Source organism: Ixodes scapularis, unplaced genomic scaffold (assembly GCF_016920785.2).
Source record: "Ixodes scapularis isolate PalLabHiFi unplaced genomic scaffold, ASM1692078v2 PGA_scaffold6__148_contigs__length_123643588, whole genome shotgun sequence".
NCBI lineage: Eukaryota > Metazoa > Arthropoda > Arachnida > Ixodida > Ixodidae > Ixodes > Ixodes scapularis.
This window is the reverse complement of record NW_024609881.1, coordinates 87,824-112,496: the sequence shown is the minus strand read 5'-3', so window position 1 is coordinate 112,496 and position 24,673 is coordinate 87,824. Positions and strand designations below refer to the sequence as shown.

The window sequence follows — 24,673 nt, the reverse complement described above, 5'->3', positions numbered from 1 at the left end:
TCGGGAATTGTGGCTGGATCGTTACTCTTCTGTTCCTTCAAGCCTCTTTAGTAGTCGACGTGATCATGTGGAGTTGGGTATAACATAAGAGATGTTTGCAGTTGTTGCACGTTAAGAATATTTTGTGCTATATACCGTCAGTACACAGGGTGTAGGAAAATATCTGATCGTCTCGATATACGTAACAAAGATAACTTCTTGCCCAGGAAATTACGCACGGTCTTGCAAATCTAAAAAAATGGTTCGTGTACTAACTTTGCATAGAAAAAAAAGGGAGCCAATAAGTACCACTTGTTTTATGTCTAAAAAAAGACAAAGGCTAAAGTTTTTATACAGAATTGTGGCACGCCTTTAGTGAGGCAATAGTGAACGATGAATAACTTCTTGAAAAATATATAAAACAGCGCAGCGGCCATATACCTCATACAATAAAGAAAGAAAAAGCGCGAAAGATGCGAGAACGTCTTCTCGCGACTTACAAGGCTACCTCTGGGGCAAACTCTGCTTGGCAAAGGCACCCTCTTGCTACCATCATCGCATCCCAGCTCGCAGCGGTCAGGATACCAAGCACGAACACGCTGCAATGCATTGACATGTAATGTCACAAATAAAAATTAAAATAAATCTATGTACATTAAAAAAACTGAAAAGGGAATTTAAAGGTGTGCCCTCAAGCAGACAAAACGAACACGACCCTTACCTTCTTTCTCGCCAACCCTTCCATAACATAAAAGGAGAAAATCACCTCGAATTGTTTCCTCGACATTTTACGACTTTTTTTTTTTTGACCGCCTGCTCAATGTGCTTAAGGAAGTTTGGGGTGGGTACAATGAAAGTTTGAAAGCAGATCCAGACGAAATAAAAATAGAGTATTCTTTTTTTTACGTTTTTTTTTTATCTTTAAAACGCAAACGATATTTTCTCCATCCGCACAGAGCTCCCAAACAACTACTGAATTAATCATGGTTAAGCTCAGCCCGAAGGCGTGTCTAATTTACGAGAAGCCCGTCAGGTTTTCTAGGCGTCCGCGACACAGGTGCACTGCGTCCTGCGAAGAGCGGGAGCTCCTCAAGGAGAGCGGGTTGCGGGCACATGAAGATTCCCCGAAGGGAAATAAGTCCAGCAGCTTCACGTTCAGTAATCTCCCTGTACCCCTGGGTTAGGGGGAGAAAAATAAAGCTGTTCTTTATTTGAGTAAAAACAACTTCATTTGACCGTCAGAATCAGGAATATTGACTTCATCTTTACAGCGAAGCTGTATACCTCTACCAGACAAGGAAAGTTTCGTGTCGTTGGCGTTGTAAGCAAAAAACTCCCGGCGAACAATTGAAGGCAAAACAACATATCTCCTTTGAAATCGGGCATAGAGCATACAGCTCAGTATTCGTTTAGATAAAGAAAACCACAAAACAAGCATAAAAACCACAGTATGGATGATGAGGCGCGTTTCAATAATAGGAACACCCTCCCACGCGTTTCAGTAAAGAATAGGTTTGCAGCTGCTTCGGAAGGGGTTGCCTAGAGTGCCTTCATACACACGCGCGCTTTTGCTTGAGTGGTGACATCTCAGCCATTTTTCCGCCCAATCGTTTTTTGATGCATTTTGGAGTGCGCGCAATCCGGTGTCACTCAGCTCGAGCGCGTAGCTATGGCTGATGCATAGACGCCATCTTACCGCCCAAGTCACGCACCGAGCGCGCGAGAGCGTCACGCGCTGGTACATTCCGGACAACAATGGATGTCTTCACCCTGAGACAGACAGACATCTAGGCACCCTAGGGTTGCCATGATTCGAAGCCCTCGTGGGAAGAACAAACCGTATAATAGATGATAATAGCGCATGCGAACAAAGCGAGGCACGTTCCTTCTCCCCGCGTGTATTTTCGTGTTGGCGTCCTCACGAAAAAAAAAAAAAGATTTGAAGCAAAAAGTACAAGCATCACGCATACAACATACAGCACAACATTCATTTCAATAAAGAATAAGCACAAAACAAGCATCCTAACCATATAATGAATGATAAGGAGCTACTGAAAACAATGCGAAGCACGTAGGGCTCACCCCATACGTTCCCGGCGAAGATTGCTGTTGCCCAAGCAGCCGCTGCGACGGCAGCTTGCGACGTGGGGAGTGACGTCACTAGCCTTTCGTATATAAAAGAAGAACCCGCCCATGCCCCGTTTCACCTTCGTCCGGACGCAGCGGGTGCTACGAGCTATCTTTGCCAATCCCGTTGTGTGGACGTGGCCTGTGATACGCTTTCCGCGCATCGCGGTGTCCCCTCTCTAAGGTCACGTGACACCCACACGGCCTTCCATTGGCTCCGATGGCTCGTAAAATCCGCTGCGCTTAAACGTAGGATGAAGCGGAGTCTAGCAACTGAGTTCATTGTTGCTGCAGCACCGCGAGGAAAAGGCCACGCACAGTTGGGACTCCCGAGGAGCAGCGTGAACACAAGGAGCGGCAAAGGGAAAAGAAACGATGATACGACCAGCGGCGGCATTTTGTATAGTGCAGTAGGCAATTGTTGCAGGTGATACCACAGTTTCCCTGACCATCCACCTTCCCAGCGTTGATTGGAGCCACAACTTTTTTTTTTTTTTTATTATATGCACGGAGGCTGCACAAAGTCATTTCTAAGTACCGCCGAAGCCCCTCCTTCCCGGAGCGTTGTGCCATATTGCGCGGGTGCCTATCTAGGCTATGCACGCGCAATCTTGCTATTTTCAAAAAGGTCAGAAAAAGACCTCACGACTGGTGTCAGTGCGGGGAAATATGCCTGGCACGCTTGCAATTGCACGCGCTGTCTATACGAGCGACTCGCGCTTGGCGGCCGAAACCTGCTTCTATGACGTAACGGCTAGTCGGAGGTTTTTCGTGTTTTCTCGCGTTTAGTAACATCTTCGTGGAAAGCGGACTATTCAAATTCACGGGATGAAAATACTATATAATTCACCTCTAACTCGATTTTTTTTTCAAGAACATCTTCAATTTTTTTTTAATACGTCCGCATTACTGCCCTGCTAGGTAAGCTGACCTTGGACATAAGCTGAACTTGACATTACTGCCCTGGTACATATGCTGACCTTGACTCCTCCGTCGTCGACGGCCTCCACTAGGGGACGCTCAAGACAACAACTGAAAACACAGTTATTATAATCCGGCGTTGAGGTTGGTCTACGGATGTTGTCAATCCTCACAAAGCAGCCGGCTTTTACAATGGGCCAGCCGCACGTCGTGCCATGGTGTCGACGGGCCAACGGAAAAGCCTGGGAGTGTCGTTCTATCATTCAACAGCCGTTGGGACAAATGACGTACTGCAGTAGCGATCGAAGGGCTTTTCGTTTCTGATGTAGTGTTGGTTATGAAAAAAAAAGAAAAGAAATAATGTGTATGTTGGTTCAACCCCTCTCAAGCAGGAAGTATGATTGTCAAGAAGCAGTAAACTCGCTGATGTCGGAGGGTACAAAAAAAAAATAAAAACATATCCCTGTGCTATGCCTTTGCTACTGCAAGACTAATCTTTGAGTATATTTTCGTATACTCAGTTTGAGTATGCTCAGCTGCGCACGCTCATGCACAGCTGAAAATGTATTTTGCAGCGTTTATCATGGTAAAAAAAAGATTTGCTGTTACTATTTTGGCGCTAATATGTCAGGAAGTTAACGCGACGGATTAATCGAATATATGATACATTAATGGCTGCCCATTAATCACATTAAAATTTTAATCGATGCCAGCCCTAAGGAAAACTGTTCTCCGCACTCCCAGAAAAAATCCGCGTTGAGTCCTTCTCACTCATGGCCAAAAATAGCTCTTCGGGTTGGGAGGGAGTACAAACCAGTCGCGTCCGTTACCTTGCCATGGTTTTCGAAAAATAAATTTTATAAAAAAAATAAAAAGGCCGCCCTAAAACATGCCCCGAAACGAGGTAGTCTTGGATTCCGTCCGACCTTCCAGGTGTGACCGTCGGCGACACTCTTGGGCTTTGTTATTTTAGATACTTATCAAATCAATTATTTTCGCATAACACTGCGCCGTGTGGTGCGTACGATATATGTGGAAGAGCAAGTCGTCTGCTTATTGCGCAGGAGTTGTGGCAGAGGCGGTCCCAAACATTGGTTCTAGCACTTTAGGAACCTTGCGCATCTAATTCAAGCCCCGACCAGGGCGCTTCTAGCGGCAAACCGGTCCATTGAATCGGGGAGCCTCTGGCAGTCGCTGCGTTGGTTGTGCGCACTGATCTCTATTGTAGTAGGCTGGATCGCGGACCGCGGCCTGGCAATTGCGGCCGAGTGTCGCCACCGGCGGCCATTCATTGACACCAGCCAATGCATGGGACTCTATGGGAAGAACGAGAAAAAGTGACCTTTTCCCCTGTTTCTGAGCTGTTGCCGGCACTGGAAATTTTTGGATGCTTTTCAACAAGCCCGTCAAATAGCTTGCGTACAAACATTAAAACTGGCAGCCCTCGCAGTTCTTATGAATACATATTTTGTGGTCGAGAGTGACTCCGCTGCACTCCGCTGTAGTGCAGCTCAATGAGGCGAGAGTTACCTAGAGTTACCGCGGAGTCGGTGGCGGTTTCGTTGAGTTGGGTTTAGCAGACGACAAGCTCGAAGGCTTTGCTACGCGGAATTCGGTTACTCCCGGAAAGCCGCTGTCAAGGCGGAACTTCTTTGGCATTCATCTACTTCTGGGCTTCCCCGAGGACGGTCTCATTGACCGGCAAGTTCCTTTGTTTACTTCACTACGAGAGCAAGCTTGCCAGCTCAGCCGTAGGTGCTCCGGCACGTTTGATTTTTAGAGCGCAGCTCTTAGGCGCCCGTTTCCAGGTTGAGCGGCGTCGGCGTCGCCGTCGCCGTCGGCGTAACCGCGCGGTGCATTATGGGTAAATTTCCCCGCTAAATCTAGCGGAAAAATTCCCCCGCTAAATCTAGCGGAAACATTTCCCCGCTAACTATAGCGGAAAAATTTCCCCGCTAAATCAATCGGAAAAATTTCCCCGCTAAATCTATCGGAAAAATTTCCCCGCTAGGTCTAGCGGAATAATTTTCGCACTAAATTTAGGGGAAAAATTTCTCCACTAAATCTAGCTGAAAAATTTCCCCGCTAAATCTAGCGGAAAAATTTCTCTGGGGGGTTACGTGACGCCCACGTGACCTTGGGGAGGGTGTCATGTGACCTCCCCCCCTTCCCCCCGAGGTCACTTGACCCGCCCCCCCCCTGCCCCCCCCCCTCCCCCCCCCCCCCCCCGAGAGCAAGTGATCTTCGGTACCCTTCCCTCCCCCTCAAGAGCTGCGCTGTGATTCGGCGTTACAGAGAGTTGTAAACTGCTTTCATTTTTTTTTTATTCGGCGACCGGACGTTTGACAAATACCGATTCGATCTCCAAACACCCGACATAAGGATCACAGCGCATCATAAAATACTCACCTCCGTGCACACGTACATGCTTCAGTATGCTTACTTTTGTGCGTTTCTCCCATAGACTTGCGTGCATTGCCTGGTGTCAAGCAATGGCCGCCGGTGGCGACACCGACGGGCTCGCGATCCGCGATCCAGCCTACTAAAATAGATCAGTGGTTGTGCGTTTAGTACAAAAATGGTCTATGGTCGGCTATAGGAAATCTTTTGTATGGCCGGCTATAGCAAATTGGCCCAATTAGCTATAGCCGTTTCTATGGCTGTCTATAGCTTTCCCTATGGTCTCCCCTATAGTTGTCTATAGTTTTTTCAATGGAAATTTCGCTATCGAATTCGGTATGGTTTAGTCTATGGGTCTCTTTAGAAAGGATGCTATAGCCGCCTATGGCTTTTCTTTTGGTTCCTTAAGCCGCCTATAGCATTTTGTATGGTCTGCTATAGAGATCTCTATGGCTTACTCTATGGATCTTTTTAGACACCGTGCTACAGCTGCCTCTGGCTTTTCCTACGGTTTCTTAAGCCGTCTATTGCCCTTTGTATGGTCCACTATAGCTCATTCTATAGCTCGTCTTATGGTTTTCTATACCCATCGTGCTACAGCTTTCTATAGCATTTCATATGGTCCCTCTAGCCGCCTATAGCATATTGTAGGGTTTGCTATAGAGATCTCTATGGCTTACTCTATGGATCTTTTTAGACACCGTGCTATAGCTGCCTATGGCTTTTCCTACGGTTTCTTTAGCCGTCTATTGCCCTTTGTATGGTCCGCTATAGCTCATTCTATAGCTCGTCTTATGGTTCTCTATACCCATCGTGCTACAGCTTTCTATAGCATTTCATATGGTCCCTTTAGCCGCCTATAGCATATTGTATGGTTTGCTATAGAGATCTCTATGGCTTACTCTATGGATCTTTTTAGACCAGGTGCTATGGCTGCCTATGGCTTTTCCTACGGTTTCTTTAGCCTTCTATTGCCCTTTGTATGGTCCGCTATAACTCATTCTATAGCTCGTCTTATGGTTCTCTATACCCATCGTGCCACAGCTTTCTATAGCATTTCATATGGTCCCTTTAGCCGCCTATAGCATATTGTATGGTTTGCTATAGAGATCTCTATGGCTTACTCTATGGATCTTTATAGACGCCGTGCTATAGCTGCCTACGGCTTTTCCTATGGTTTCTTTAGCCGCCTATTGCTCTTTGTATGGTCCGCTATAGCACATTCTAAAGTTCGTCTTATGGTTCTCTATACCCACCGTGCTACAGCTGCCTATAGAATTTTCTATGATTCCTTTAGCCACCTATAGCATCTTGTATGGGGTGCTCTAGAAATCTCTATGCCTTACTCTATGGATTTTTTTAGACACCGTGCAATAGCTGCCTATGGCTTTTTCTATGATTTCTTCAGCTGCCTATTGCTCTCTGTATGGTTTGCTATAGCTTCTTCTATATCTCGTCTTATGAGTCTCTTTACCATCGTGCCATAGCTGCCTGTAGTTTTTCTTTTTACCGCAATCGTATGAAATGTGAAACAAATTATTTGTTGTCACTGGACATCTTGAAAAAAAAACCTTGTGAGACGTGCCGAACTTCATAGCCCCATTTAAAACAAAGAGCTAAAATTTCAACAAAACAACAAAAGAAAAAATGCACTCACTCAGGTGTTTGCAAAAGCACAGGTAAACAGACACAAGGTATTGTTTTCAAATCTCCTAGAAGTTTATTACACACAGCCCATTCTGTAGACAAGCACACACTAAGCAATCTCTACTATGTGAAGAGGTACTGCTGAGCTGTTATATAACTGAGAATATTGTAAAGCAAACAAGAACCAAAGGCAATTCCTGCGTAGTGTCTAGTCCCCCGGCAGCCGGCCGAATTCCTCCCCGCCCCCCCCCCCCTTTCCCCCCGAAATTCTAATGCCAGTCGCCACTTATTAACGCTGCAATCAGTTTATCAAAAGACGTTTAATCGAGATTGTTTCATCAACACGTGACGTTTATAAACAACTCAAAATATTTTTTTTTTTTTGTAATGATTTGCCAAGAAGTGGCGTGAACGGGTGGGCTGAGTCGGTGAGCACGCGCCTCAGGAATACAGGCGCGACGAAATGTCCCTACAGCGTGCAATTCGCGTAACGAGTGCCGACTAAACGTGTGTCCATGTAGCGTCTATCCAGGAAAAGGTGTCCATAAAACGTCTTTTCACAAAACGCAGAGAGAATAAGAATGTCAGTATTCTAACTACAATTTTCACATGATTTCAGAGAGCTAATGGCAGGCGACTGTGGTAGAATTACGGGGAAATTATTCTCCCAGCTGTCAGAAGAGGCACTGCCAGGAGGTAGACACTACAGAACGGTCAATGGACCTTTTGGCGAATATGTGCTGCCACCTATGGGGCGATGGGCGAACCTGAGGCGCACTGGGTTGGAGAGTATTTGTAGAGAAAACAACATGCACGTTAGGCTTCTTGTGTGCTACCGGTTCGTTTTCTTTTTGGGTACACTCGCTGCTTTCCGAAGCATTTTGAGTCGCGATGTCTCGAGATGAGAACATCCCGTTCGCGTTTGACGCGGACCACTGGGTACGTCATCCCCCGGACCGTACGAACCTCACCCAGGACCGCGTATGGAGCTACCTCAAAAAGGACAGTTCGTTGAGGCAAGCGCATCGGGGATGGTCCTTCAAAGAAGAAGGTTACGTCCGACACGTGATGTGGAACTGGTCCAAGGACTCGAACATGTGCCTTGTGCGAGCCGTCGTTCTTCCTTCGATGAAGAAAGTCCCGTACACCGCAACAGCGTGGTTCAGTAGGGAGACCGGCGTCATCGAGGGTGGCACATGCGAATGCATCGCGGGGTGAGTTGAATGTTTTGTTTATTTTCTTCTGTCTTCTGTCTTTCGTGTTTTTACGGTGGGCGATAGCGGTATTAATATTGTGAGGGTGATAAAGAGTGATTTAATGGCGTAGATGATTGACTGCCACACACTGAGCAATGCTCTTAGTAGCCACTGAACCGAGCCAAGTGCACGTGCTTGACAATCCTCTCTCGGCCCCTCGTCGTCGTCTATCCAACACTTCCCCCGGCGGTAGAAGGGCCGGCCACCGGCACTGGCGTCTTCAGAGGTGGGGTGGATGGTAACGTTTCATTCGTGATATATGAACAATATCACGTGATTTGGTGCGATGACCTCGGGGAGGTGCGACGGGCTCTACTTCGTAGGATGTGGAAGAGATGCGGCGAAGTATACGAAATGGGCCGACATATTTGTGGAGCAACTTTTCGCATTTTCCTTGCTTACGGATTGGTGTGGCGAGAATAACTTGATCGCCAACTTCGTATGTGGTGTCGTTGTGAGTCTCGTCGTGTCGAAGCTGTTGTTGCTGCTGAGATTGAAGGGTGCTGAGACGCGCCAGTCGTCTAGCATCGTCGGCACGGCCGGCAACCTCCGAAGGATAAGATGACATCGGAGAATCAGGCACAAAGGGCAATACGGTGTCGAGAGTGGTGGCGGGTTGACGGGCAAATAGCAGATAATACGGCGAGAAGCCCGTCGTGGCCTGACGAGCGGTATTGTATGCGAAAGTAACGTATGGAACAATAACGTCCCATTGTGTTTGATTTTCTGCAACGTATATGGACATCATTTGCGACAGCGTGCGGTTGAATCGTTCTGTTAGCCCATTGGTTTGCGGGTGATAGGCGCTGGTTAGTTTGTGAACTGTGTTGCATAGGTGGAGAAGCTCGTCGAGAAGTTTAGCTATAGATGGGGTACCCCGATCACTGATTATTGCCTGAGGAGCTCCATGTCGTAGGAGGATTTGGTGCAGAAAAAAGTTCGCAGTCTCTTGAGCTGTGGCGGCTGGGACGCAAGCTGTCTCAGCGTACCGGGTTAAGTAATCCACGGCGACAATTATCCACCGGTTATTGCTTGCAGACACGGGGAAGGGACACAAAAAGTCAATTCCAATTTTTCGGAATGGTCGATCGGGCGGTGTGATGGACTGAAGATGGCCGGATGACTGCGTGGTACGTGTCTTGTGCATCTGACAGGGGTGGCATGTCCGAATGTACTTATTGATAGTGCGAAACATGCCTTGCCAAAAGTAGCTTGCACGTACCCGGAAGTAGGTTTTTGCAAAGCCGAGGTGTCCTGCAATAGGGTCGTCGTGGTGAGCTCGCACAATGTCTTGTTGGAGGTTTCGAGGAACAACGAGCAGCCAGGTCCGTCCATGTGGCTCGTAGTTTCTTCTGTAAAGGATCCCTTCGCGAAGAGTGAAAAGTCGAGCTCGGTGTTGTGTACGCTTTGTGGCGGAACCAGGGATCCCCATCAAGTAATCAATTATAGGTTTCAAAGTGGTATCGGATGCTTGGGCAGATGCGATGTCGATTGTATCCAATACAGTGATGGGAGATACGGGGCCAGTAGGGGCTTCAGGTGAAGTGTCGCAGGGCAACGGACAACGTGAAAGGCCATCTGCATCAAGGTGCCGCTTTCCGGATTTGTATAAAACAGTGAAACTGTAATCCTGAAGCTTCAGGGACCAGCGTCCAAGGCGGCCAGTCGGATCTTTAAGGCTCGCAAGCCAGCATAGGGCGTGATGGTCAGTAACAATTTTAAAGTGTGTACCATATAGGTATGGTCTAAATTTTAAGATCGCCCAAATGAGCGCTAGGCATTCACGTTCGGTGATACTGTAATTTCGCTCACACTTGCTGAGAGTTCGGCTGGCGTACGCAATAACGCGAGAACTGCCATTTACATTCTGGGCGAGGACAGCTCCGATTCCATATCCACTAGCGTCCGTTCGGATTTCTGTCTCTGCCCCCTGTACAAAATGACCGAGAATTGGGACCGATATCAAGGCATGTTTGAGAGACTGGAATGCTGCAGCTTGTGTTGAGCCCCATTGGAATGTGACGCCGTTCTTTAGCAGCAGGTTAAGTGGTTCGGCGAGATCGGAGAAACGGGGTATAAATTTGCGGAAGTAGGTGCAAAGTCCTAGAAAAGCGCGGATATTTGTCTGGTTTTTGGGTATGGGGAAGTCGGAGACAGCTTGAACTTTGCCTGGGTCTGGGCGGATCCCTTCGGAACTGACAAGGTGGCCCAACACTTTGAGTTCCTGAGCTGCAAACTTGCACTTTTTCGAGTTCAATTGCAAATTAGCGGCGCGAAAGCAGTTTAAAACCTGGCGGAGACGGCATAGGTGGTCTGAGAACGTTGCGGAAAAAACGATGACGTCGTCGAGATAGCAGAGGCAGGTGTTCCAGGTTAGACCGCGGAGAATGGTGTCCATCATTCTTTCGAACGTCGCCGGAGCATTACATAGCCCGAAAGGCATCACGTTAAATTCGAAAAGACCGTCTGGGGTGACAAATGCAGTCTTCGGCTTATCCGTTTCAGCTACCGGGATTTGCCAATAACCGCTACGTAGGTCTAATGAAGAAAAGAAGGACGAGCCTTGAAGTGCATCCAGCATATCATCGATGCGAGGGAGGGGATAAACGTCCTTTTTGGTGACCTTGTTCAGGCGCCGGTAGTCAATACAGAAACGCCACGAGCCGTCTTTTTTTTTCACGAGGACCACGGGAGACGACCAAGGGCTTGTTGAGGGTTGTATAATGTCGCTCTTTAGCATATCGGTCACGTGGTCTTGGATCACTTTCCGTTCTGCAAGGGATATACGATATGGACGGCTTTTTATAGGAGATGCCTGGCCTGTGTGGATCTGATGGTGCACTTCCGGTGTCTTTGAAAGCGGTGATCGGTTGAAGTCAAATAAGTCACTATATGTCTGTAGGAGATCGACCAGAGCGTTCCGTTCGTCTGTATGCAAATTGGTGTCAATCATCTGCGTTGTTAGGGCGGAGGAGCACACATTCTTTGAAATTGATGGCGGTAGAGGAATGGAATTGTCATTTAACAAAGTACTGTAAATTTCGTGCTGGTAAGTTCGAATGATCGCGATTGCAGTTCCTCTAGGTAAAATAATTGGAATGGCTGAGGCGTTTGTGAGGTACAAATTAACACGGTTTCCAATGACGATTACGGTGGAGTAGGGTACAAGCAAGCCCTTCTGCGTGAAGCTGGTAGCCAGCGGCTCAACAAGTCCGTAAGTGTCTTGGAAATGCATATTAGACGTGAGTGTTACGGCACGAGCAGACAATGGAGGCAGGTTTATATCAGTTGTAGTTCGGAGGAGAACGGGATGCAAGTCAGGATTATCTTCGATATCTGAACAGTTCAAATGGAGCTGGCGCTCGCCGCAGTCGATTACGGCATCCGTTGATGCCAAGAAGTCCCAGCCTAGTATTACGTCGGCAACGCAGCTGGAGAGAACTGTAAAGATGACAATGTACCGATTTGCACCAATGATCACGGAGAAGGTTGAACATCCGAGAGGTTGAACCAAGTCTCCATTCCCCATTCGTAAATAGCGTCCAGGTGCTGGCGTCATAACTTTCCGCAAACGTCGGCGAAAACTCTCAGAAATGCATGATTTGGCGGCACCAGTGTCGACGAGGGCAATGAGGTTTTGTCCATTAATTTCAACAGCAACAGTAGTGGGGCCATCAGTCGGAGAATTTATATAGCAATTTGTTACTGCAGCCTGACCTCCTGGGGCGACGCAGGCTGCTGGCTTCAGTTTGACGTCTGGTGGGTTGGAGCGGCGACGTTGAGGGGCGACACCGAACGCGGTCGTCGAGGGTACGGAGACGGAGATCGGCTTCGGCGGCTGTCGCGATGTGAGAAGGGGGCTTCAGTTTGAGGCTGGTTGTCAAAAGGGCGAGCGTCGTCATCAGTAAAATAGCGTGGGCGAGGTTCAGGGTAGCGCCTATACTCGTTGGCATTCGATTGTCGGCGGCAATATCGGGCGACATGACCGGGTGTGCAACAGTAGAAACAAATGGGTCTGTGGTCTTCAGTCCTCCAAATGTCGCACTTTCGGCGAGGGATGTGTGGTCTCGACGTGAGTGGGGATTGATGTGGTAGGTAGAAGGGTTGCGGGTCGTGTGGCATTGAGCATACCAGTGCAGGTGCGGGCGGCGCAGCGGTGCATGTCGGTGTCGCTGGTGTAAATGAACCCAACGCAGCGCGGAGCTCGTCCTGCACAACTTTCTGCACGCTGTGCGTTTGGGGACGAGGTTGGGGAGTGTCGGCAGACGCACGGAACTGATCTAAAAATGATCGCAATTCTTCGCGAATAATATTGCGAATCAGCGTCGGTAGATCAAGATTAGAAACAGAGGCAATAGAGACCTCTGGTAGGCGATCAAAAGGAGGCTTTGAGATGCGAGCGCTCTGTAGTTCCTCATATGTCTTGCACTCGGTGATGAGCTGTTGAACCGTCGTAGGCGATTTGGGAGCGACGATGGCGAAGAGGTCTTGTGAGAGCCACTTGAACAGGTGCCGGATGCGATCTTCCTCCGTCATTTGAGCATCGACTCTACCGCAGAGACGGAGAACGTCCTCGATGTAGCAGGTGGAAGACTCTGCAGTGGACTGAAATCGGTGAGCGAGTTTATCTTTCGCCTGCTGCTTGCGGTGTTCGGGTTTTCCAAATGCGTCTGAGAAGGCGGCTGTGAAAGCGTCCCACGAGTTCATTTGATCTTCATGATTGTCGAACCACTGCAATGCAGTGCCCGTCAAATAAAACACTGTATTGGCCAGTTTGAAGCTGTCATCCCAGTGATTGTGATGACTTGCCCTTTCGTAACTCTTGAGCCAATCAGTTACGTCCATGTCGGGTGAGCCACTGAAAAGAGGAGGGTCCCTTTGTCGGTTCTTGATGCGCGGTGCTGACGGTGTTGAACCAGCAGATAGTTGCCCGTTGGAACCACTGGCAGATGGTTGGCCATTGGAATTGCCTCTCTCTTGGGACATGGCCGGAAGAAGGCGTCTATTTCGCAACTCCAGAATCGGGTTATGGAGCGGAGAGGTCGAGGAACTTAAAGCACCTCCACCACCTGTGAGGGTGATAAAGAGTGATTTAATGGCGTAGATGATTGACTGCCACACACTGAGCAATGCTCTTAGTAGCCGCTGAACCGAGCCAAGTGCACGTGCTTGACAATCCTCTCTCGGCCCCTCGTCGTCGTCTATCCAACAATATCAATGCTTACTGCGCCCGCGGCTAAAATCGACTGTGTCGAGCTGCCGATTTACGGAAGCCGGATTTTGACTAGAAACTCCTTCGATTTTCAATGTGAAGGATGTTATCGATCCAGATGCTAAGTCTTCCTTTAGTACAAAGATGCCCATCTAAAAGAGTAACAGCAAAAGCTTCGCGCGAAGTGCCGTAGCTGCAGTACTTGTCGGGCGGTGATCCCTGTGGAGCGCGCTTTGCCGCCTGGCGTGGTTTGTCTTGAGGGTTTCTTGGAGTGAGCGAGGCGGGCGGGCGGAGTTGTATTTCACATAAAAATATTTTGTTTAGTTTTCGGTTGAGAGGTTCACAGGGGAAGAGAGGAGGGGTGGGACGGGGTTTGGGTTAGGCTCAGGTTCAGTTGTCCCCATGCTGCGGGCCTACTCGAAGCGCGTAGCACTGTAGTACGCCAACTCCGCCTTCCCTCCCTCCCTGTGAACTACGCACCCGAAAACCTTGGAAGGCAAGGCGGCAAAGCCCGCCCCCCTAAATCATTTGCCCCTACCTACTGGAAAATAGCTTCCAGTGCGTCTTGGATCAGCTGATTACTCCAGGTGTACGTTGCTCGTTTTAAGAGTGCTGTTTACAACTTACAAGATGAGTCAAGTATAGGTCTCTTCACTCATCTGTGCCAAGGAAAGTGGTAGAAATATGTTTATGCCAATATATATTTCTCTTTACTTTTAGCCGGAGCCAGAGCTGCCAGCATGTTGCGGCTGTGCTTCTCTCTGCGGAAGAAAGCTGCAGCAAGAACCAGATCTCCTGCACCGACGTCCCCTGTGCTTGGATTGTGCCATCAGAAGGTTTGTATTCATTACCACTAGACCACTGGCGCATACACCTGTGTTGAAACATGTGTGGTGAAGCCTGAGAATCGCGTCACGGGGTCAATCAAGCAGTTATACAAGACTCGGGTTTGACATTTTATAGAATCGGCTGTCATCGTACAGATTGTTCGAACTAAGGCAGGCGTTAGTGTAAAATACAGGTTGGCTTTTAATCATATCATTTGGTTGATTGTGAAGCAAATGCAGAGCTGTGGCATTGAAGCAAATGCAAAGAGCTGCACTCAAGCCCTGCTGATAGTTCATTGAAAATGTTAGTCATGCAGATTAAATACTAAAATAAAAGCCATATTAATGAATATTTCAATGCAGTTTGAATTAACAAGAGCAATAACTGTCTTGTCAGCAAAGAAGCCTGCCGCTCTGATGCCCCCGACCGACCTCACATTCCGCAAGTTCGTCATCAACAAGCCCGGATCTGTCAAGCGAAAGCGATGGTTTGACCCCTGCGGGTCAGTTTCTCCTGCCTCATCCTCATCCGCATCCAGAAACGTTGAAAGGCTGAAAGCAGGACTGACTGCGGCAGCTCCTGACATGCTCTGGCTGAGGTACGCTGGTGGTGCCTGCCAGGCAGTGCCGCCCAGGCCACCGTTGCCCATCCGCGACGACGAGGACCTCTGGGCAACTTCTGCTTCAGACACCGTGCAGGCGCACATGGCTTCGCTTCCAGTGTTGTCGTGTCAAGAGAGGGGACAGATCACTGCAGACACTGTAGGGCAGGCTGACAACCCAAGGTGGCACAAAGAAAGAGTGGGTCGCGTAACTGCATCGCAGTTCGCAGCTGCAGTGCGCTGTAAAAAGCCAGACTACTTGCTCAAGCGGATGCTTTACCCCAAGCCGGGCGCTGTGAGTGAGGCGATGGCGTATGGGAGGGAGCACGAACCAGACGCTGTGGCCTCCTATGTGCAGATCATGACGTTGGCCGACATTGAAGTTGAAGTACGAGAAACCGGACTGCATTTGCACCCAGAGTACAATTTCATTGGTGCCTCACCCGACAGAATCGTCACGGTAGCTGGTGACGAGGGCCTTCTTGAGGTAAAGTGTCCCCTTTCGCAGAAAGGAAAGACGGTCCTGGAAGCCGCCAAGCTGAAAAACTTCTGCTGCGAAGTTGTTGGACTTGAGGTGCGACTGAAGAGGAAGCATCCATACTTCTTCTAAGTGCAAGGTCAAATGGCGGTGACTGGCCACAAGTGGTGCCACTTTGTCATCTGGACAGAGGACCCGGAGGACACAGAGTCTAAAGGGATGATGCATATCGAGACGATAGACTTTGATGAAGAAGTACTACCAGGGCTTCTGCACTTCTCTAAACACGCCCTTTTTCCAGAAATGTTGACACGGCGCCTTAGGCGACTAGGTACACTTACCAAGAAGTATGTGTCGTACAAGCAGTGGCTCGCTGGATTCTACGTTGTCCATGACGGTGAGGGATTGAAGAAGAGTTTTAGAAAGCTGAGGTGATCTGCGGCTCATGTGTGTGTGTATTGGGGGGGGGGGGGTCCTGACGAGATGCACAGAATGAAACTCGTGGCTGATTGAACGAGAGGACATCGTCGCCTGGCAGCAGAAGTACCTGCATGAGATTGCACGTCACCGACAAGATGGTTGGAGGATCTTCTACTTGGACGAGACGTGGGTGACGGCAGGGCACACCGTCTCAAGGGTGTGGGTAGACACGACCGTATCCTCGTTTCACGACGCTTTCATGCGTGGTCTCTCAACTGGCCTCAAGCAGCCATCGGGTAAGGGCCGGCGTCTTATTGGTCACCCACATCGGCAGCAATGAAGGCTTCGTCGACGACTGCCTGGACGTGTTCCGTGGACAAAAGACCGGCGATTACCACGAGGAAATGGATGGCACCCGCTTCGAGAAGTGGTTCGATGGTGTCCTCGACTAACTACCGACAGGAAGCATTATCGTCATGGACAACGCTTCTTACCATTCACGGCGGTTGGAAGCAGTGCCGACGACGAGTTCCCGCAAGGACAGCATCCGACAGTGGCTGACGTCTAAAAAAAATTTCATGGGACCCCAAGATGCTGAAGAAGCAGCTGCTCGACATTGTGGCCTTGGTGAAGCCACAGCACCTAAAGTATTGTGGGACACTGCTGCCGAGACGGCTGGCTGCACTGTGTTTAGGCTCCCACCGTATCACTGCGAGTTCAACCCCATTGAACTGATATGGGCCCAGATCAAGAACGGCGTTGCTGCCCGAAACACAACGTTCAAGATCGTCGACGTGGGGACACTCCTCAACGAAGAAGTTGGCAAGGTCACCACTGACAATTGGTATAATGCTGTGAGGCACGTTATTGACACTAAAGCAACGTTTCGACGAGGCGGTGCCACAAGTGCCCACATCCAGCCCATCGTCATTCAGCTGGATGGAGAGGACACCCCATCCAAGAGTGACCTGTCTGGTGTCGAGCCCCTTGACGAAGCCTACCGCCACCATCATGGAGAAAGCATGGAACATCTCGGAACACAAAACGGTCCTATTAAGGACCACTCATATGCTTTAAAATCGGATTGTTTTTCGTGTCCACCACTGACCTCCCGTGTCTCATGTTGTCATGCTTCTCTGCTGGTTGCCGTATAGCATTTCGATATGCAGCCACCAGACAAACTTTTTATTTTTGTTGCGATAATGTCTAAGCTGGTCTATACATTGCACTGTGCTATGAGTCACCAGTATAAATTTCAACTATGCGACAACAAAAGTTTGCAGCCCATCTATGGCAAAGACATCAGATGCCATATTGGCCCTTCCCACTGTCTTAACATCTTCGCTACGCAACAAATAGAATTTTAATTGCAAATAAGCTCTTTTTTCTGTAAGGAAAACGACAACAGATCACTGCCAGTGCTCTACTTTGAAGCATACATGGGACGTCTGTGGCCATTCACGCGACTGAGGCCTCTGGGAATGACAAAACCGTGTGTTAGCACAGCAGAGAGCGAAATTGCAGTACCAGTGCTCTGTTTCAATGTCTAAGGGGTGCGCCTGTGGTCATTCACATGACCGAGGCCCCTCTGAAAATAACTAACGTGTGTCAGCACTGTGAGCAGTTAACTCTAACTGCCAATGATCTGTTTCGAAGCATATACTGTTTTTGTCGGGGGCCATTCACACGATCGAGGCTGCTCTGAGAATAGCAATAACGTGCGTCGGCACTGTGGGCAGCTAACTCTAACTGCCAATGATCTGTTTTGAAGCATAGACCGAACGTCGGTGGCCATTTATACGACCAAGGCCACTCTGAGAATAACAATAATGTGCGTCAGCAGTGTGGGCAGCTAACTAACTGCTAATGATCTGTTTCGAAACATAAATGAAACGTCTGTGGCCATTCCGACGACTGAGGCCACCCTGGAAATAACAATGCCTTGTATTAGCAGGGTATTGTTGTTCCCAGGGAACCGATAGGTAATCGTTGCCACACGTCATCTTACGCGATACGCTGAAATGAAAGCCCTTTCGTATAGGACTGCGGTTCAAGTTGCCAAGTTTTTTTGTTGAGCCTATTGTTCCCCTTCACAGAGCGTTTGAGATCTTAGTTACAGACCAAGGAACTGCGTGTTTCGTGCAGCTGACGCAAGGTATCATTTGGCTCAGCCACACCAGCCATCATCGAACCACTACTTACCACCTGCAGACCAGCGGGCTAACGGAGCGGCTTAACAAGACTTTCGCCGACATGATGTATGTCGACGTAGAGCACAAGAGATGGGCAAGGTGTTGCCCTACGTCTAGACTAGCCGACTCAATCTCCCGATGACAGCGCGCACTCTCGCTAGCCAACCAACGCTCCGACATTCGCTTCTGCTTCTCTCAACGCTCTTTCTTTATTTTGTTTTTGGCACAGGTTTGCTGATTGACCCTTTATTTTAGCTTTACGCTTGTTGATTTGTTTTAATGTGCAAGAACATTTCAATGTATTGTCATGGCTAAGGTGCCCATATTTTGAGTGTGCATACTAAAAACAATCCCTATGAACTTGATAAGGTTCTTCCTGAACTTCTCTAGACTGCTCCAGCTAATTTAGTTTCAATCTACTGCACTCATTGTGTGATCAAACAGATATGAAGCAATTTAAAGGTAATGTAGCGCTGAAAACACGTGGACTTCCATGCTACTTAAAATAGAAACTATTTTTAATTATCATTATAAATTCGGAGCTAGCTAAAGGGGTATTCACACGAGGGAGAAATCCCGGGGATTTCTCCCCGGCACGCGCATCCCACGACGAAAACGACAGGCTTTGCGATGTGCAAAAGCCTCGCGTTTTCATCTCGTGATGCGCGCGTGCCGGGGAGAAATCCCCGGGATTTCTCCCTCGTGTGAATACCCCTCGAGCGCCGGGATCAGTTGGAATGAGAATGGCGGTTGGTCAGAGCTTCAGCCTCGGGACGCGCGTGTTCATGCCCCAGTGGTCTTTCGCACGTGCAAAAGGCGCACTGAAGCTTGTCGGCGATGCTTCTTCTTTACTGGCATCTGTTGGGTCTTTTGACGGCCACAGTAATAACTAAACAAGAGTGTAACATAAAATAAACCTATAGAGCTGGCCATATAAATATTTTTTTGGCAACACTCGAGTATCCTTGGTAAATCCCAAATTTGAGACCTGCACTTGAAGAGTGCCTTCCCTTAGCACGCTGATGCACTGCGGCAAAGCAAAATGTGCAACATTGTGATGTCCATTTTTGTGGTTGTCGCTTCACTCCAGTACACCGGTGCGCAGCGAGAGGCGCACTCAACAAAGCTAGCTAACCTATCGGAACAGATCAAGCACACGAGAAATATTGGAAAACTTCAAAGTACTTTCAGCGTTTATTAAAGAAGAAATCAAATAGTACATACTCAAAACTCATGAAACTTTGCACAAGCCCACTATAACAATGTGGCATGTAGTGAGGCCTGAGCTATTATATTTTCAGTATCAAGTGATATTTACTGTTGGCACAAATTCCTCAAATTTTGGAAAAATGTGGCAGGGTAAGCACTTTGGCACAGTAATCACATCCCTCAGGTGCGGGTTTCTAACAGTTTATTGACACCAGAACTCTCATCATTTTTACAGAATATAGGATAAACAAAGTGACAATAGTAATTATAACTCTCAATTTCCTATTGCACAACCAGCAAAACAACACTAAGCATCAAATGCAACAAAACAAACCCATATGCACATCAAAAACCACTTATTTCAACATTCCTATTCTTAAAGAGCAGCGGAATGTGCCCGGTGTTGACAGCACCACATCACCCAAGCAGCCACGGGTAACTTTTAGCAAGTCTCTTCTAAGCGACTGCAACGTTCCACATTCAACAACTGGAGAGCCACCAGCGATTTTGCTGTTGTGAAGATGTCTCCACACAAGATTATATGCTGTCAAGCCGTCCGTGGAAGCCAACGTGACCAGACATCAGTTTCTTCAGATGACAGAAAGGGTTCGAGCATGGGAGTTTCGTGTCAATGACGAAGTTTGTCTGTTGAACAGCCGACTGGGAAACGAGTGACTAAAGGCTACTATCTCGTCAAGGAGTGAACTTACAAGCTGCAGGTACAAGAGAACTATGACACTGTCATCGCGCATCGTCACCAAGATCACATCCGGCCTGATGCTGACCAAGACGAAGAGACACCATTTCGAAAAAATTGGGTTGTGTGTATGTTTATACAGCTTAGAACTTGGTCTGCATCAACGGGCAACGAGGCTCCCAGCTGTAGATGAGAAATTTAGCCAGCGCAGAGCAAACGCTAGCCTGGGGTCTTTAACATGGATCACGCAGTAGTGATACACGACCGTACGCTAGTACGATGCTCATTGAGATTAAAATGGAGACAGCATTTCCTGTGCAAGGAGGCAGAGTTGATGTTTGGGTAGTTGAGAGAAAGGTCTATTGAAACAGCAGAACAGTGGTTTTTAAGTACAAAACGAGCGTGTTGGTAACGGTAATTAGACATGAGGAAGATACATAGAAAGGGGGGACGGACAACGAAGGCTACTATCTCGTCAAGGAAAAGGAGTGAACTTGGACGGCAGTGAAGTGCGCATTGAGAGGGCGTCATCACTAGCGGCTTTTTTTTTCTTAGCGGCTGGTTTTTAGTTCTTATTTAGAAGACCACGAAGGTTGCTCAGGTAGCAGCAAACTTGAAAGGTTTACTCAGCTAGGTCCATCATTGTGATGGGGAACGGTCTGTCGAGAATGTGAAACTGTTTAATTCTGCCAATCGCACGCTCAACAATGACACGAGCACTTGCTACATGTCGGGTGTGCGAGAGCTCATTCTCAGCCATTTGCGGCTCTCCAGGTTTCCGGAAGCAAGGAATGTGCACTCGCACACCCGGTGGCAGGTCATTGAGTTTAAAACCTTTGTCAACCATGATGGCATCACCTGGTTGAAGCTGTTCTAAGAGTCCACTTTTCTCAACGATCACGCGGTCAGATGAAGACCCTCCCCACAGATCTGAAACAAAAGAGATGTAACCATCGGGTGCACAGCCAACAACTTCCTTGAACGTATTGTAGTGTTTATAAGATGAAAAGGTCTGCCGCTGGGCCGCTAGTGATGACGCCCTCTCAATGCGCACTTCAGTGCCGTCCAAGATCACGCGCGTGTCAGGGAACTTAAAAAAAGCGGCAGGCAAGTGGCCTTGCAGCTCTTCACACGTTGGGAAACGCGTCAAGGCCTTCAACTGGCGGTGCAAAAAATTGATCCAAGTTGCAAACACCCTACTGAAATGGCCCTCGGAAATGCCGAAATTCCGAGCAATTTCCTTTCCCGACATTCCGGTTCGAAGCCGAACCAGCACCATAAAAAATTCCTCTTTCGGCTCGAACTCTCGCGACCGACCCTTTTTCTCGCCCGGTGACCTCCTGTTAATGCCCCAATACTCCATCCTGGAAGCATAATACGCTAAGTAGTCGTAAATCCCCTCAAAAATCTCAAAATCTGACATGCCCGTATAAAACGCACAGTCTTTCTTGCTTTTACAGATCATGTTTAGTGTGAGCTGCCTGGACAGCAGGTCGTTCACTTCTCTATTGAGGCGGGCATTCTCTGCCTGCAGCCTCAAAACCTCTTGCTGCAGCCTTGCAATCTTGAGGTCTTGAGACTGCAGCATCTTGCAAAGCTCAGGTGTCATGGTTTCTCGTTTGCTGGGTCCTGGAAAAAACGGAGGAGAATTAGGAGAATTTAAAGCAGCTTCAGTGACTGGGTTTTCTGCTCCTCCATTTGATGGAGAGCCTATAAGAATCATGTTCTCATATCAACTCAGTACCCTATAAACCCTAGCACCACAAGCGAGAACTGCAGTACCTTGTGGGGAGGCGGGGGCAACCGAGGAGAGTGGCTCCTCCACGCAGTCGCCCATTGCAGATTCTGGTGGGGACAAACATTCATTGTGGATTAAAGGGACCATGAAATGATTTTAAAATCTAATTTCATCCACCGCACGTCGTAAAAGGTGTGAAAAGAAACACAAAAACACAAAACTAGGGAGCCGAAAAAAAATTATTTGCTATAGAACTTTTAAAAAAAAACTGGACTCTTTTGCGACTTCTTTCCTTCGAAAGCTCTGCCTTTTCACTACGATGCATCCGCAGAAATGGAGCACGTCAGCCGAATCCACGTCGCCTATTGGGTAAGAGCCTACCTCACCAGCACCGCGATCGTAAACAATAAATAGCCGGCGAATGTTTCCTAAAAGTTTTGTTAAATAATATTCAGACCCACATTTTGTAGCATAATGAGAGATGTGTGGCGAAAATTGCCAAATTTGATAATGCTGAGAGCCAAGCGCCATCTATCGTGTGGTAAACGAAGCAACTACTGCGCGTGCGCAGTAGGGCAGGGCTGGCAGTGCCGACTTCAGAACGGTTATTTCCTTTGGTTTCCTTCCTCTCAAAACTCTGACTGACTGAACGTTTATTTTTCTACGTGTTCATCTCGCGCGTGGCGACTTCAAGCAGCAAGAAAAAAATGTACTTAAAACAGACCACGACGAACAAGAACGCTGGATCCACAAACACCCGAGAAGAGCGACAACAGCCGCGAATCGCGCTCCGACGAAGCTCTCAGAATATAGGCCTAGCAGGCACTCCGACTCGGCGCAGCGTTGCTTCGTCGCAAGACCGTCTGTCTGCCTGCGACCGGCTGGCGTGCTGAATGGAATATGCCCGCGCTACCCTTGTGGGGTACCCTTGTGGACCCTTCCCGTATAAAAGTTTGATCGCTGACCTCAATTTTACGTTAAGAGGTGAAGTCAATCTCTTCCCCTTGTTTTCCGAGGCAGTGTTGACGAACACTCGGCGAAAAGGGACCCTCGTCGATTCTCTCTTCTTGTTTTGTGTGACATAGAGCTGAAATAAACGCTGTATGGATTACCTTCGTAACACGGTATGTACACTTTGTTATTGGTATGACATTTTTATCCTGACAGACTGCACGTCACTGTCGAGCTGTAACAGTTCGTGAGAGGTATACGTGCAATGCCGGTCCAACCTTTCTTTGCCGAGTGTCGCGTCCGTATCGAGTTGCAATCGTAAAAGATCGGTCCCGAAGCGCTTACCAACAGCGCGAATACAGCACATCCATCAAACGCGCGCGTCCGCTCCGAGTGACAGGTATTTACGTGGCTCTTGCTGACACTCGTAGTTCAAACGTATCTTTTTTAACGTCGGCTCGCTCCTGCATCTCCGAGACCGTGAAAAACGGCGCGGCAATTTGTTTCCATCTACGTCGCTTTGCAAACGACTGACACTGGCCGCCTTTTGCCAACAATGACAGTTGGGTTGACTTCTGGAGTCTTCACCGGAAGACTCGATGCACTTCCCAACAGGCATACCGGTGTATGGGACTAGTCCCATGCTGTCGCTGTAGCGCAACGTATCTCATTGGTTTTCGCTCAGCTGCGATGCGGCGATGAGAGGCGCCGATTCAGAAAATATATCGGTGACATCGGCGCAGTAAAACCTACCGGCGCACCCCAACTCGTCGCCGCTAATGCTCCCATCTCCTACTGCCGAGAGAAGTTCCGGTTCCGGAAATAGCGCACGTCACGGCTTGTTTTGCGGTCAAGAAAAAGTCGATATTTCATTAATTTTTTGTGTAGAAGTTAATAAACCGAGACGAAAACGGATGCCTGTTCGGCATTCAGTGAACATTGACGGTTTAATGTAAAAGTTATCTGGAAAAAGTAAAAAAGTCATTTCATGGTCCCTTTAAGAACAGCGACTTTGTAAACCAGCTGAGCACACAATGACTGTAACAAGCACAAGGCATGAAATGCTCGCCTATGCCAAAGCCGTCTGCCTCATTTCAACTCTGTGCTCTATAAACCCTAGCACCACAAGCAAGAACTGCAGTACCTTGTAGGGAGGCGGGGGCAACCAAGGAGAGTGGCTCCTCGAAGCAGTCGCCCAGTGCAGATTCTGGTGGATACAAACATTCATTGTAGATTAAGAACAGTGACTTTGTAAACCAGCTGAGCACACGATGACTGTAACAAGCACTAGGCATGATAAGCTCGCCTATGCCAAAGCCGTCTTGCTCATATCAACTCAGTACCCTATAAACCCTAGCACCACAAGCGAGAACTGCAGTACCTTGTGGGGAGGCGGGGGCAACCGAGGAGAGTGGCTCCTCCACGCAGTCGCCCATTGCAGATTCTGGTGGGGACAAACATTCATTGTGGATTAAGAACAGCGACTTTGTAAACCAGCTGAGCACACGATGATTGTAACAAGCACTAGGCATGATAAGCTCGCCTATGCCAAAGCCGTCTCGCTCATTTCAATTCAGTACCCTATAAACCGTAGCACCACAAGCGAGAACTGCAGTACCTTGTGGAGAGGCAGGGGCAACTGAGGAGAGCGGCTCCTCGACGCAGTCACCCAGTGCGGATTCTGGTGGGGACAAACATTCATTGTAGATTGAGAACAGCGACTTTGTAAATCCGTTGAGCACACGGCGATTGTAACAAGCACAAGGCATATGATCGCCTATGCCAAAGCCGCCTGCCTCATTTCAACTCAGTACTCTGTAAAGCCTAGCACCACAAGCAAGAACTGCAGTGCCTTGTGGAGAGGCAGGGGCAACTGAGGTGAGTAGCTCCTCGACGCAGTCGCCCAGTGCGGATTCTGATGGGGACAAACATTCATTGTGGGTTGAGAACCGCAAATTTGTAAACCAATTGAGCACATGGCGACTGTAACAAGCACAAGGCATAATATGTTGATCTA

At 48.4% G+C, this 24,673-nt stretch overlaps 1 protein-coding gene and 1 pseudogene across 2 annotated transcripts; one reads left to right on the top strand and one right to left on the bottom strand.

Moving 5' to 3' along the window:
* The first annotated feature begins 14,714 nt into the window (after positions 1 to 14,714).
* LOC120841825 lies at positions 14,715 to 15,884 on the top strand (annotated as a pseudogene).
* Positions 15,885 to 20,510: 4,626 nt separating this feature from the next.
* On the bottom strand, positions 20,511 to 24,155 carry LOC115320941. Of its 2 annotated transcripts, XM_040212840.2 has the most exons (4): positions 24,038 to 24,155; positions 23,801 to 23,863; positions 21,750 to 21,812; positions 20,511 to 21,596 (listed from the first exon to the last, which is right to left on the bottom strand). In XM_040212840.2, exons 1-4 carry the CDS (start codon positions 24,090 to 24,092, stop codon positions 20,590 to 20,592), a joined length of 1,188 nt encoding a protein of 395 aa, XP_040068774.1. In that variant the 5' UTR covers positions 24,093 to 24,155; the 3' UTR covers positions 20,511 to 20,589. The 2 variants fall into 2 exon arrangements, with proteins under 2 accessions (XP_040068774.1, XP_040068775.1); XM_040212841.2 differs by lacking the exon at positions 23,801 to 23,863.
* Positions 24,156 to 24,673: the final 518 nt, after the last annotated feature.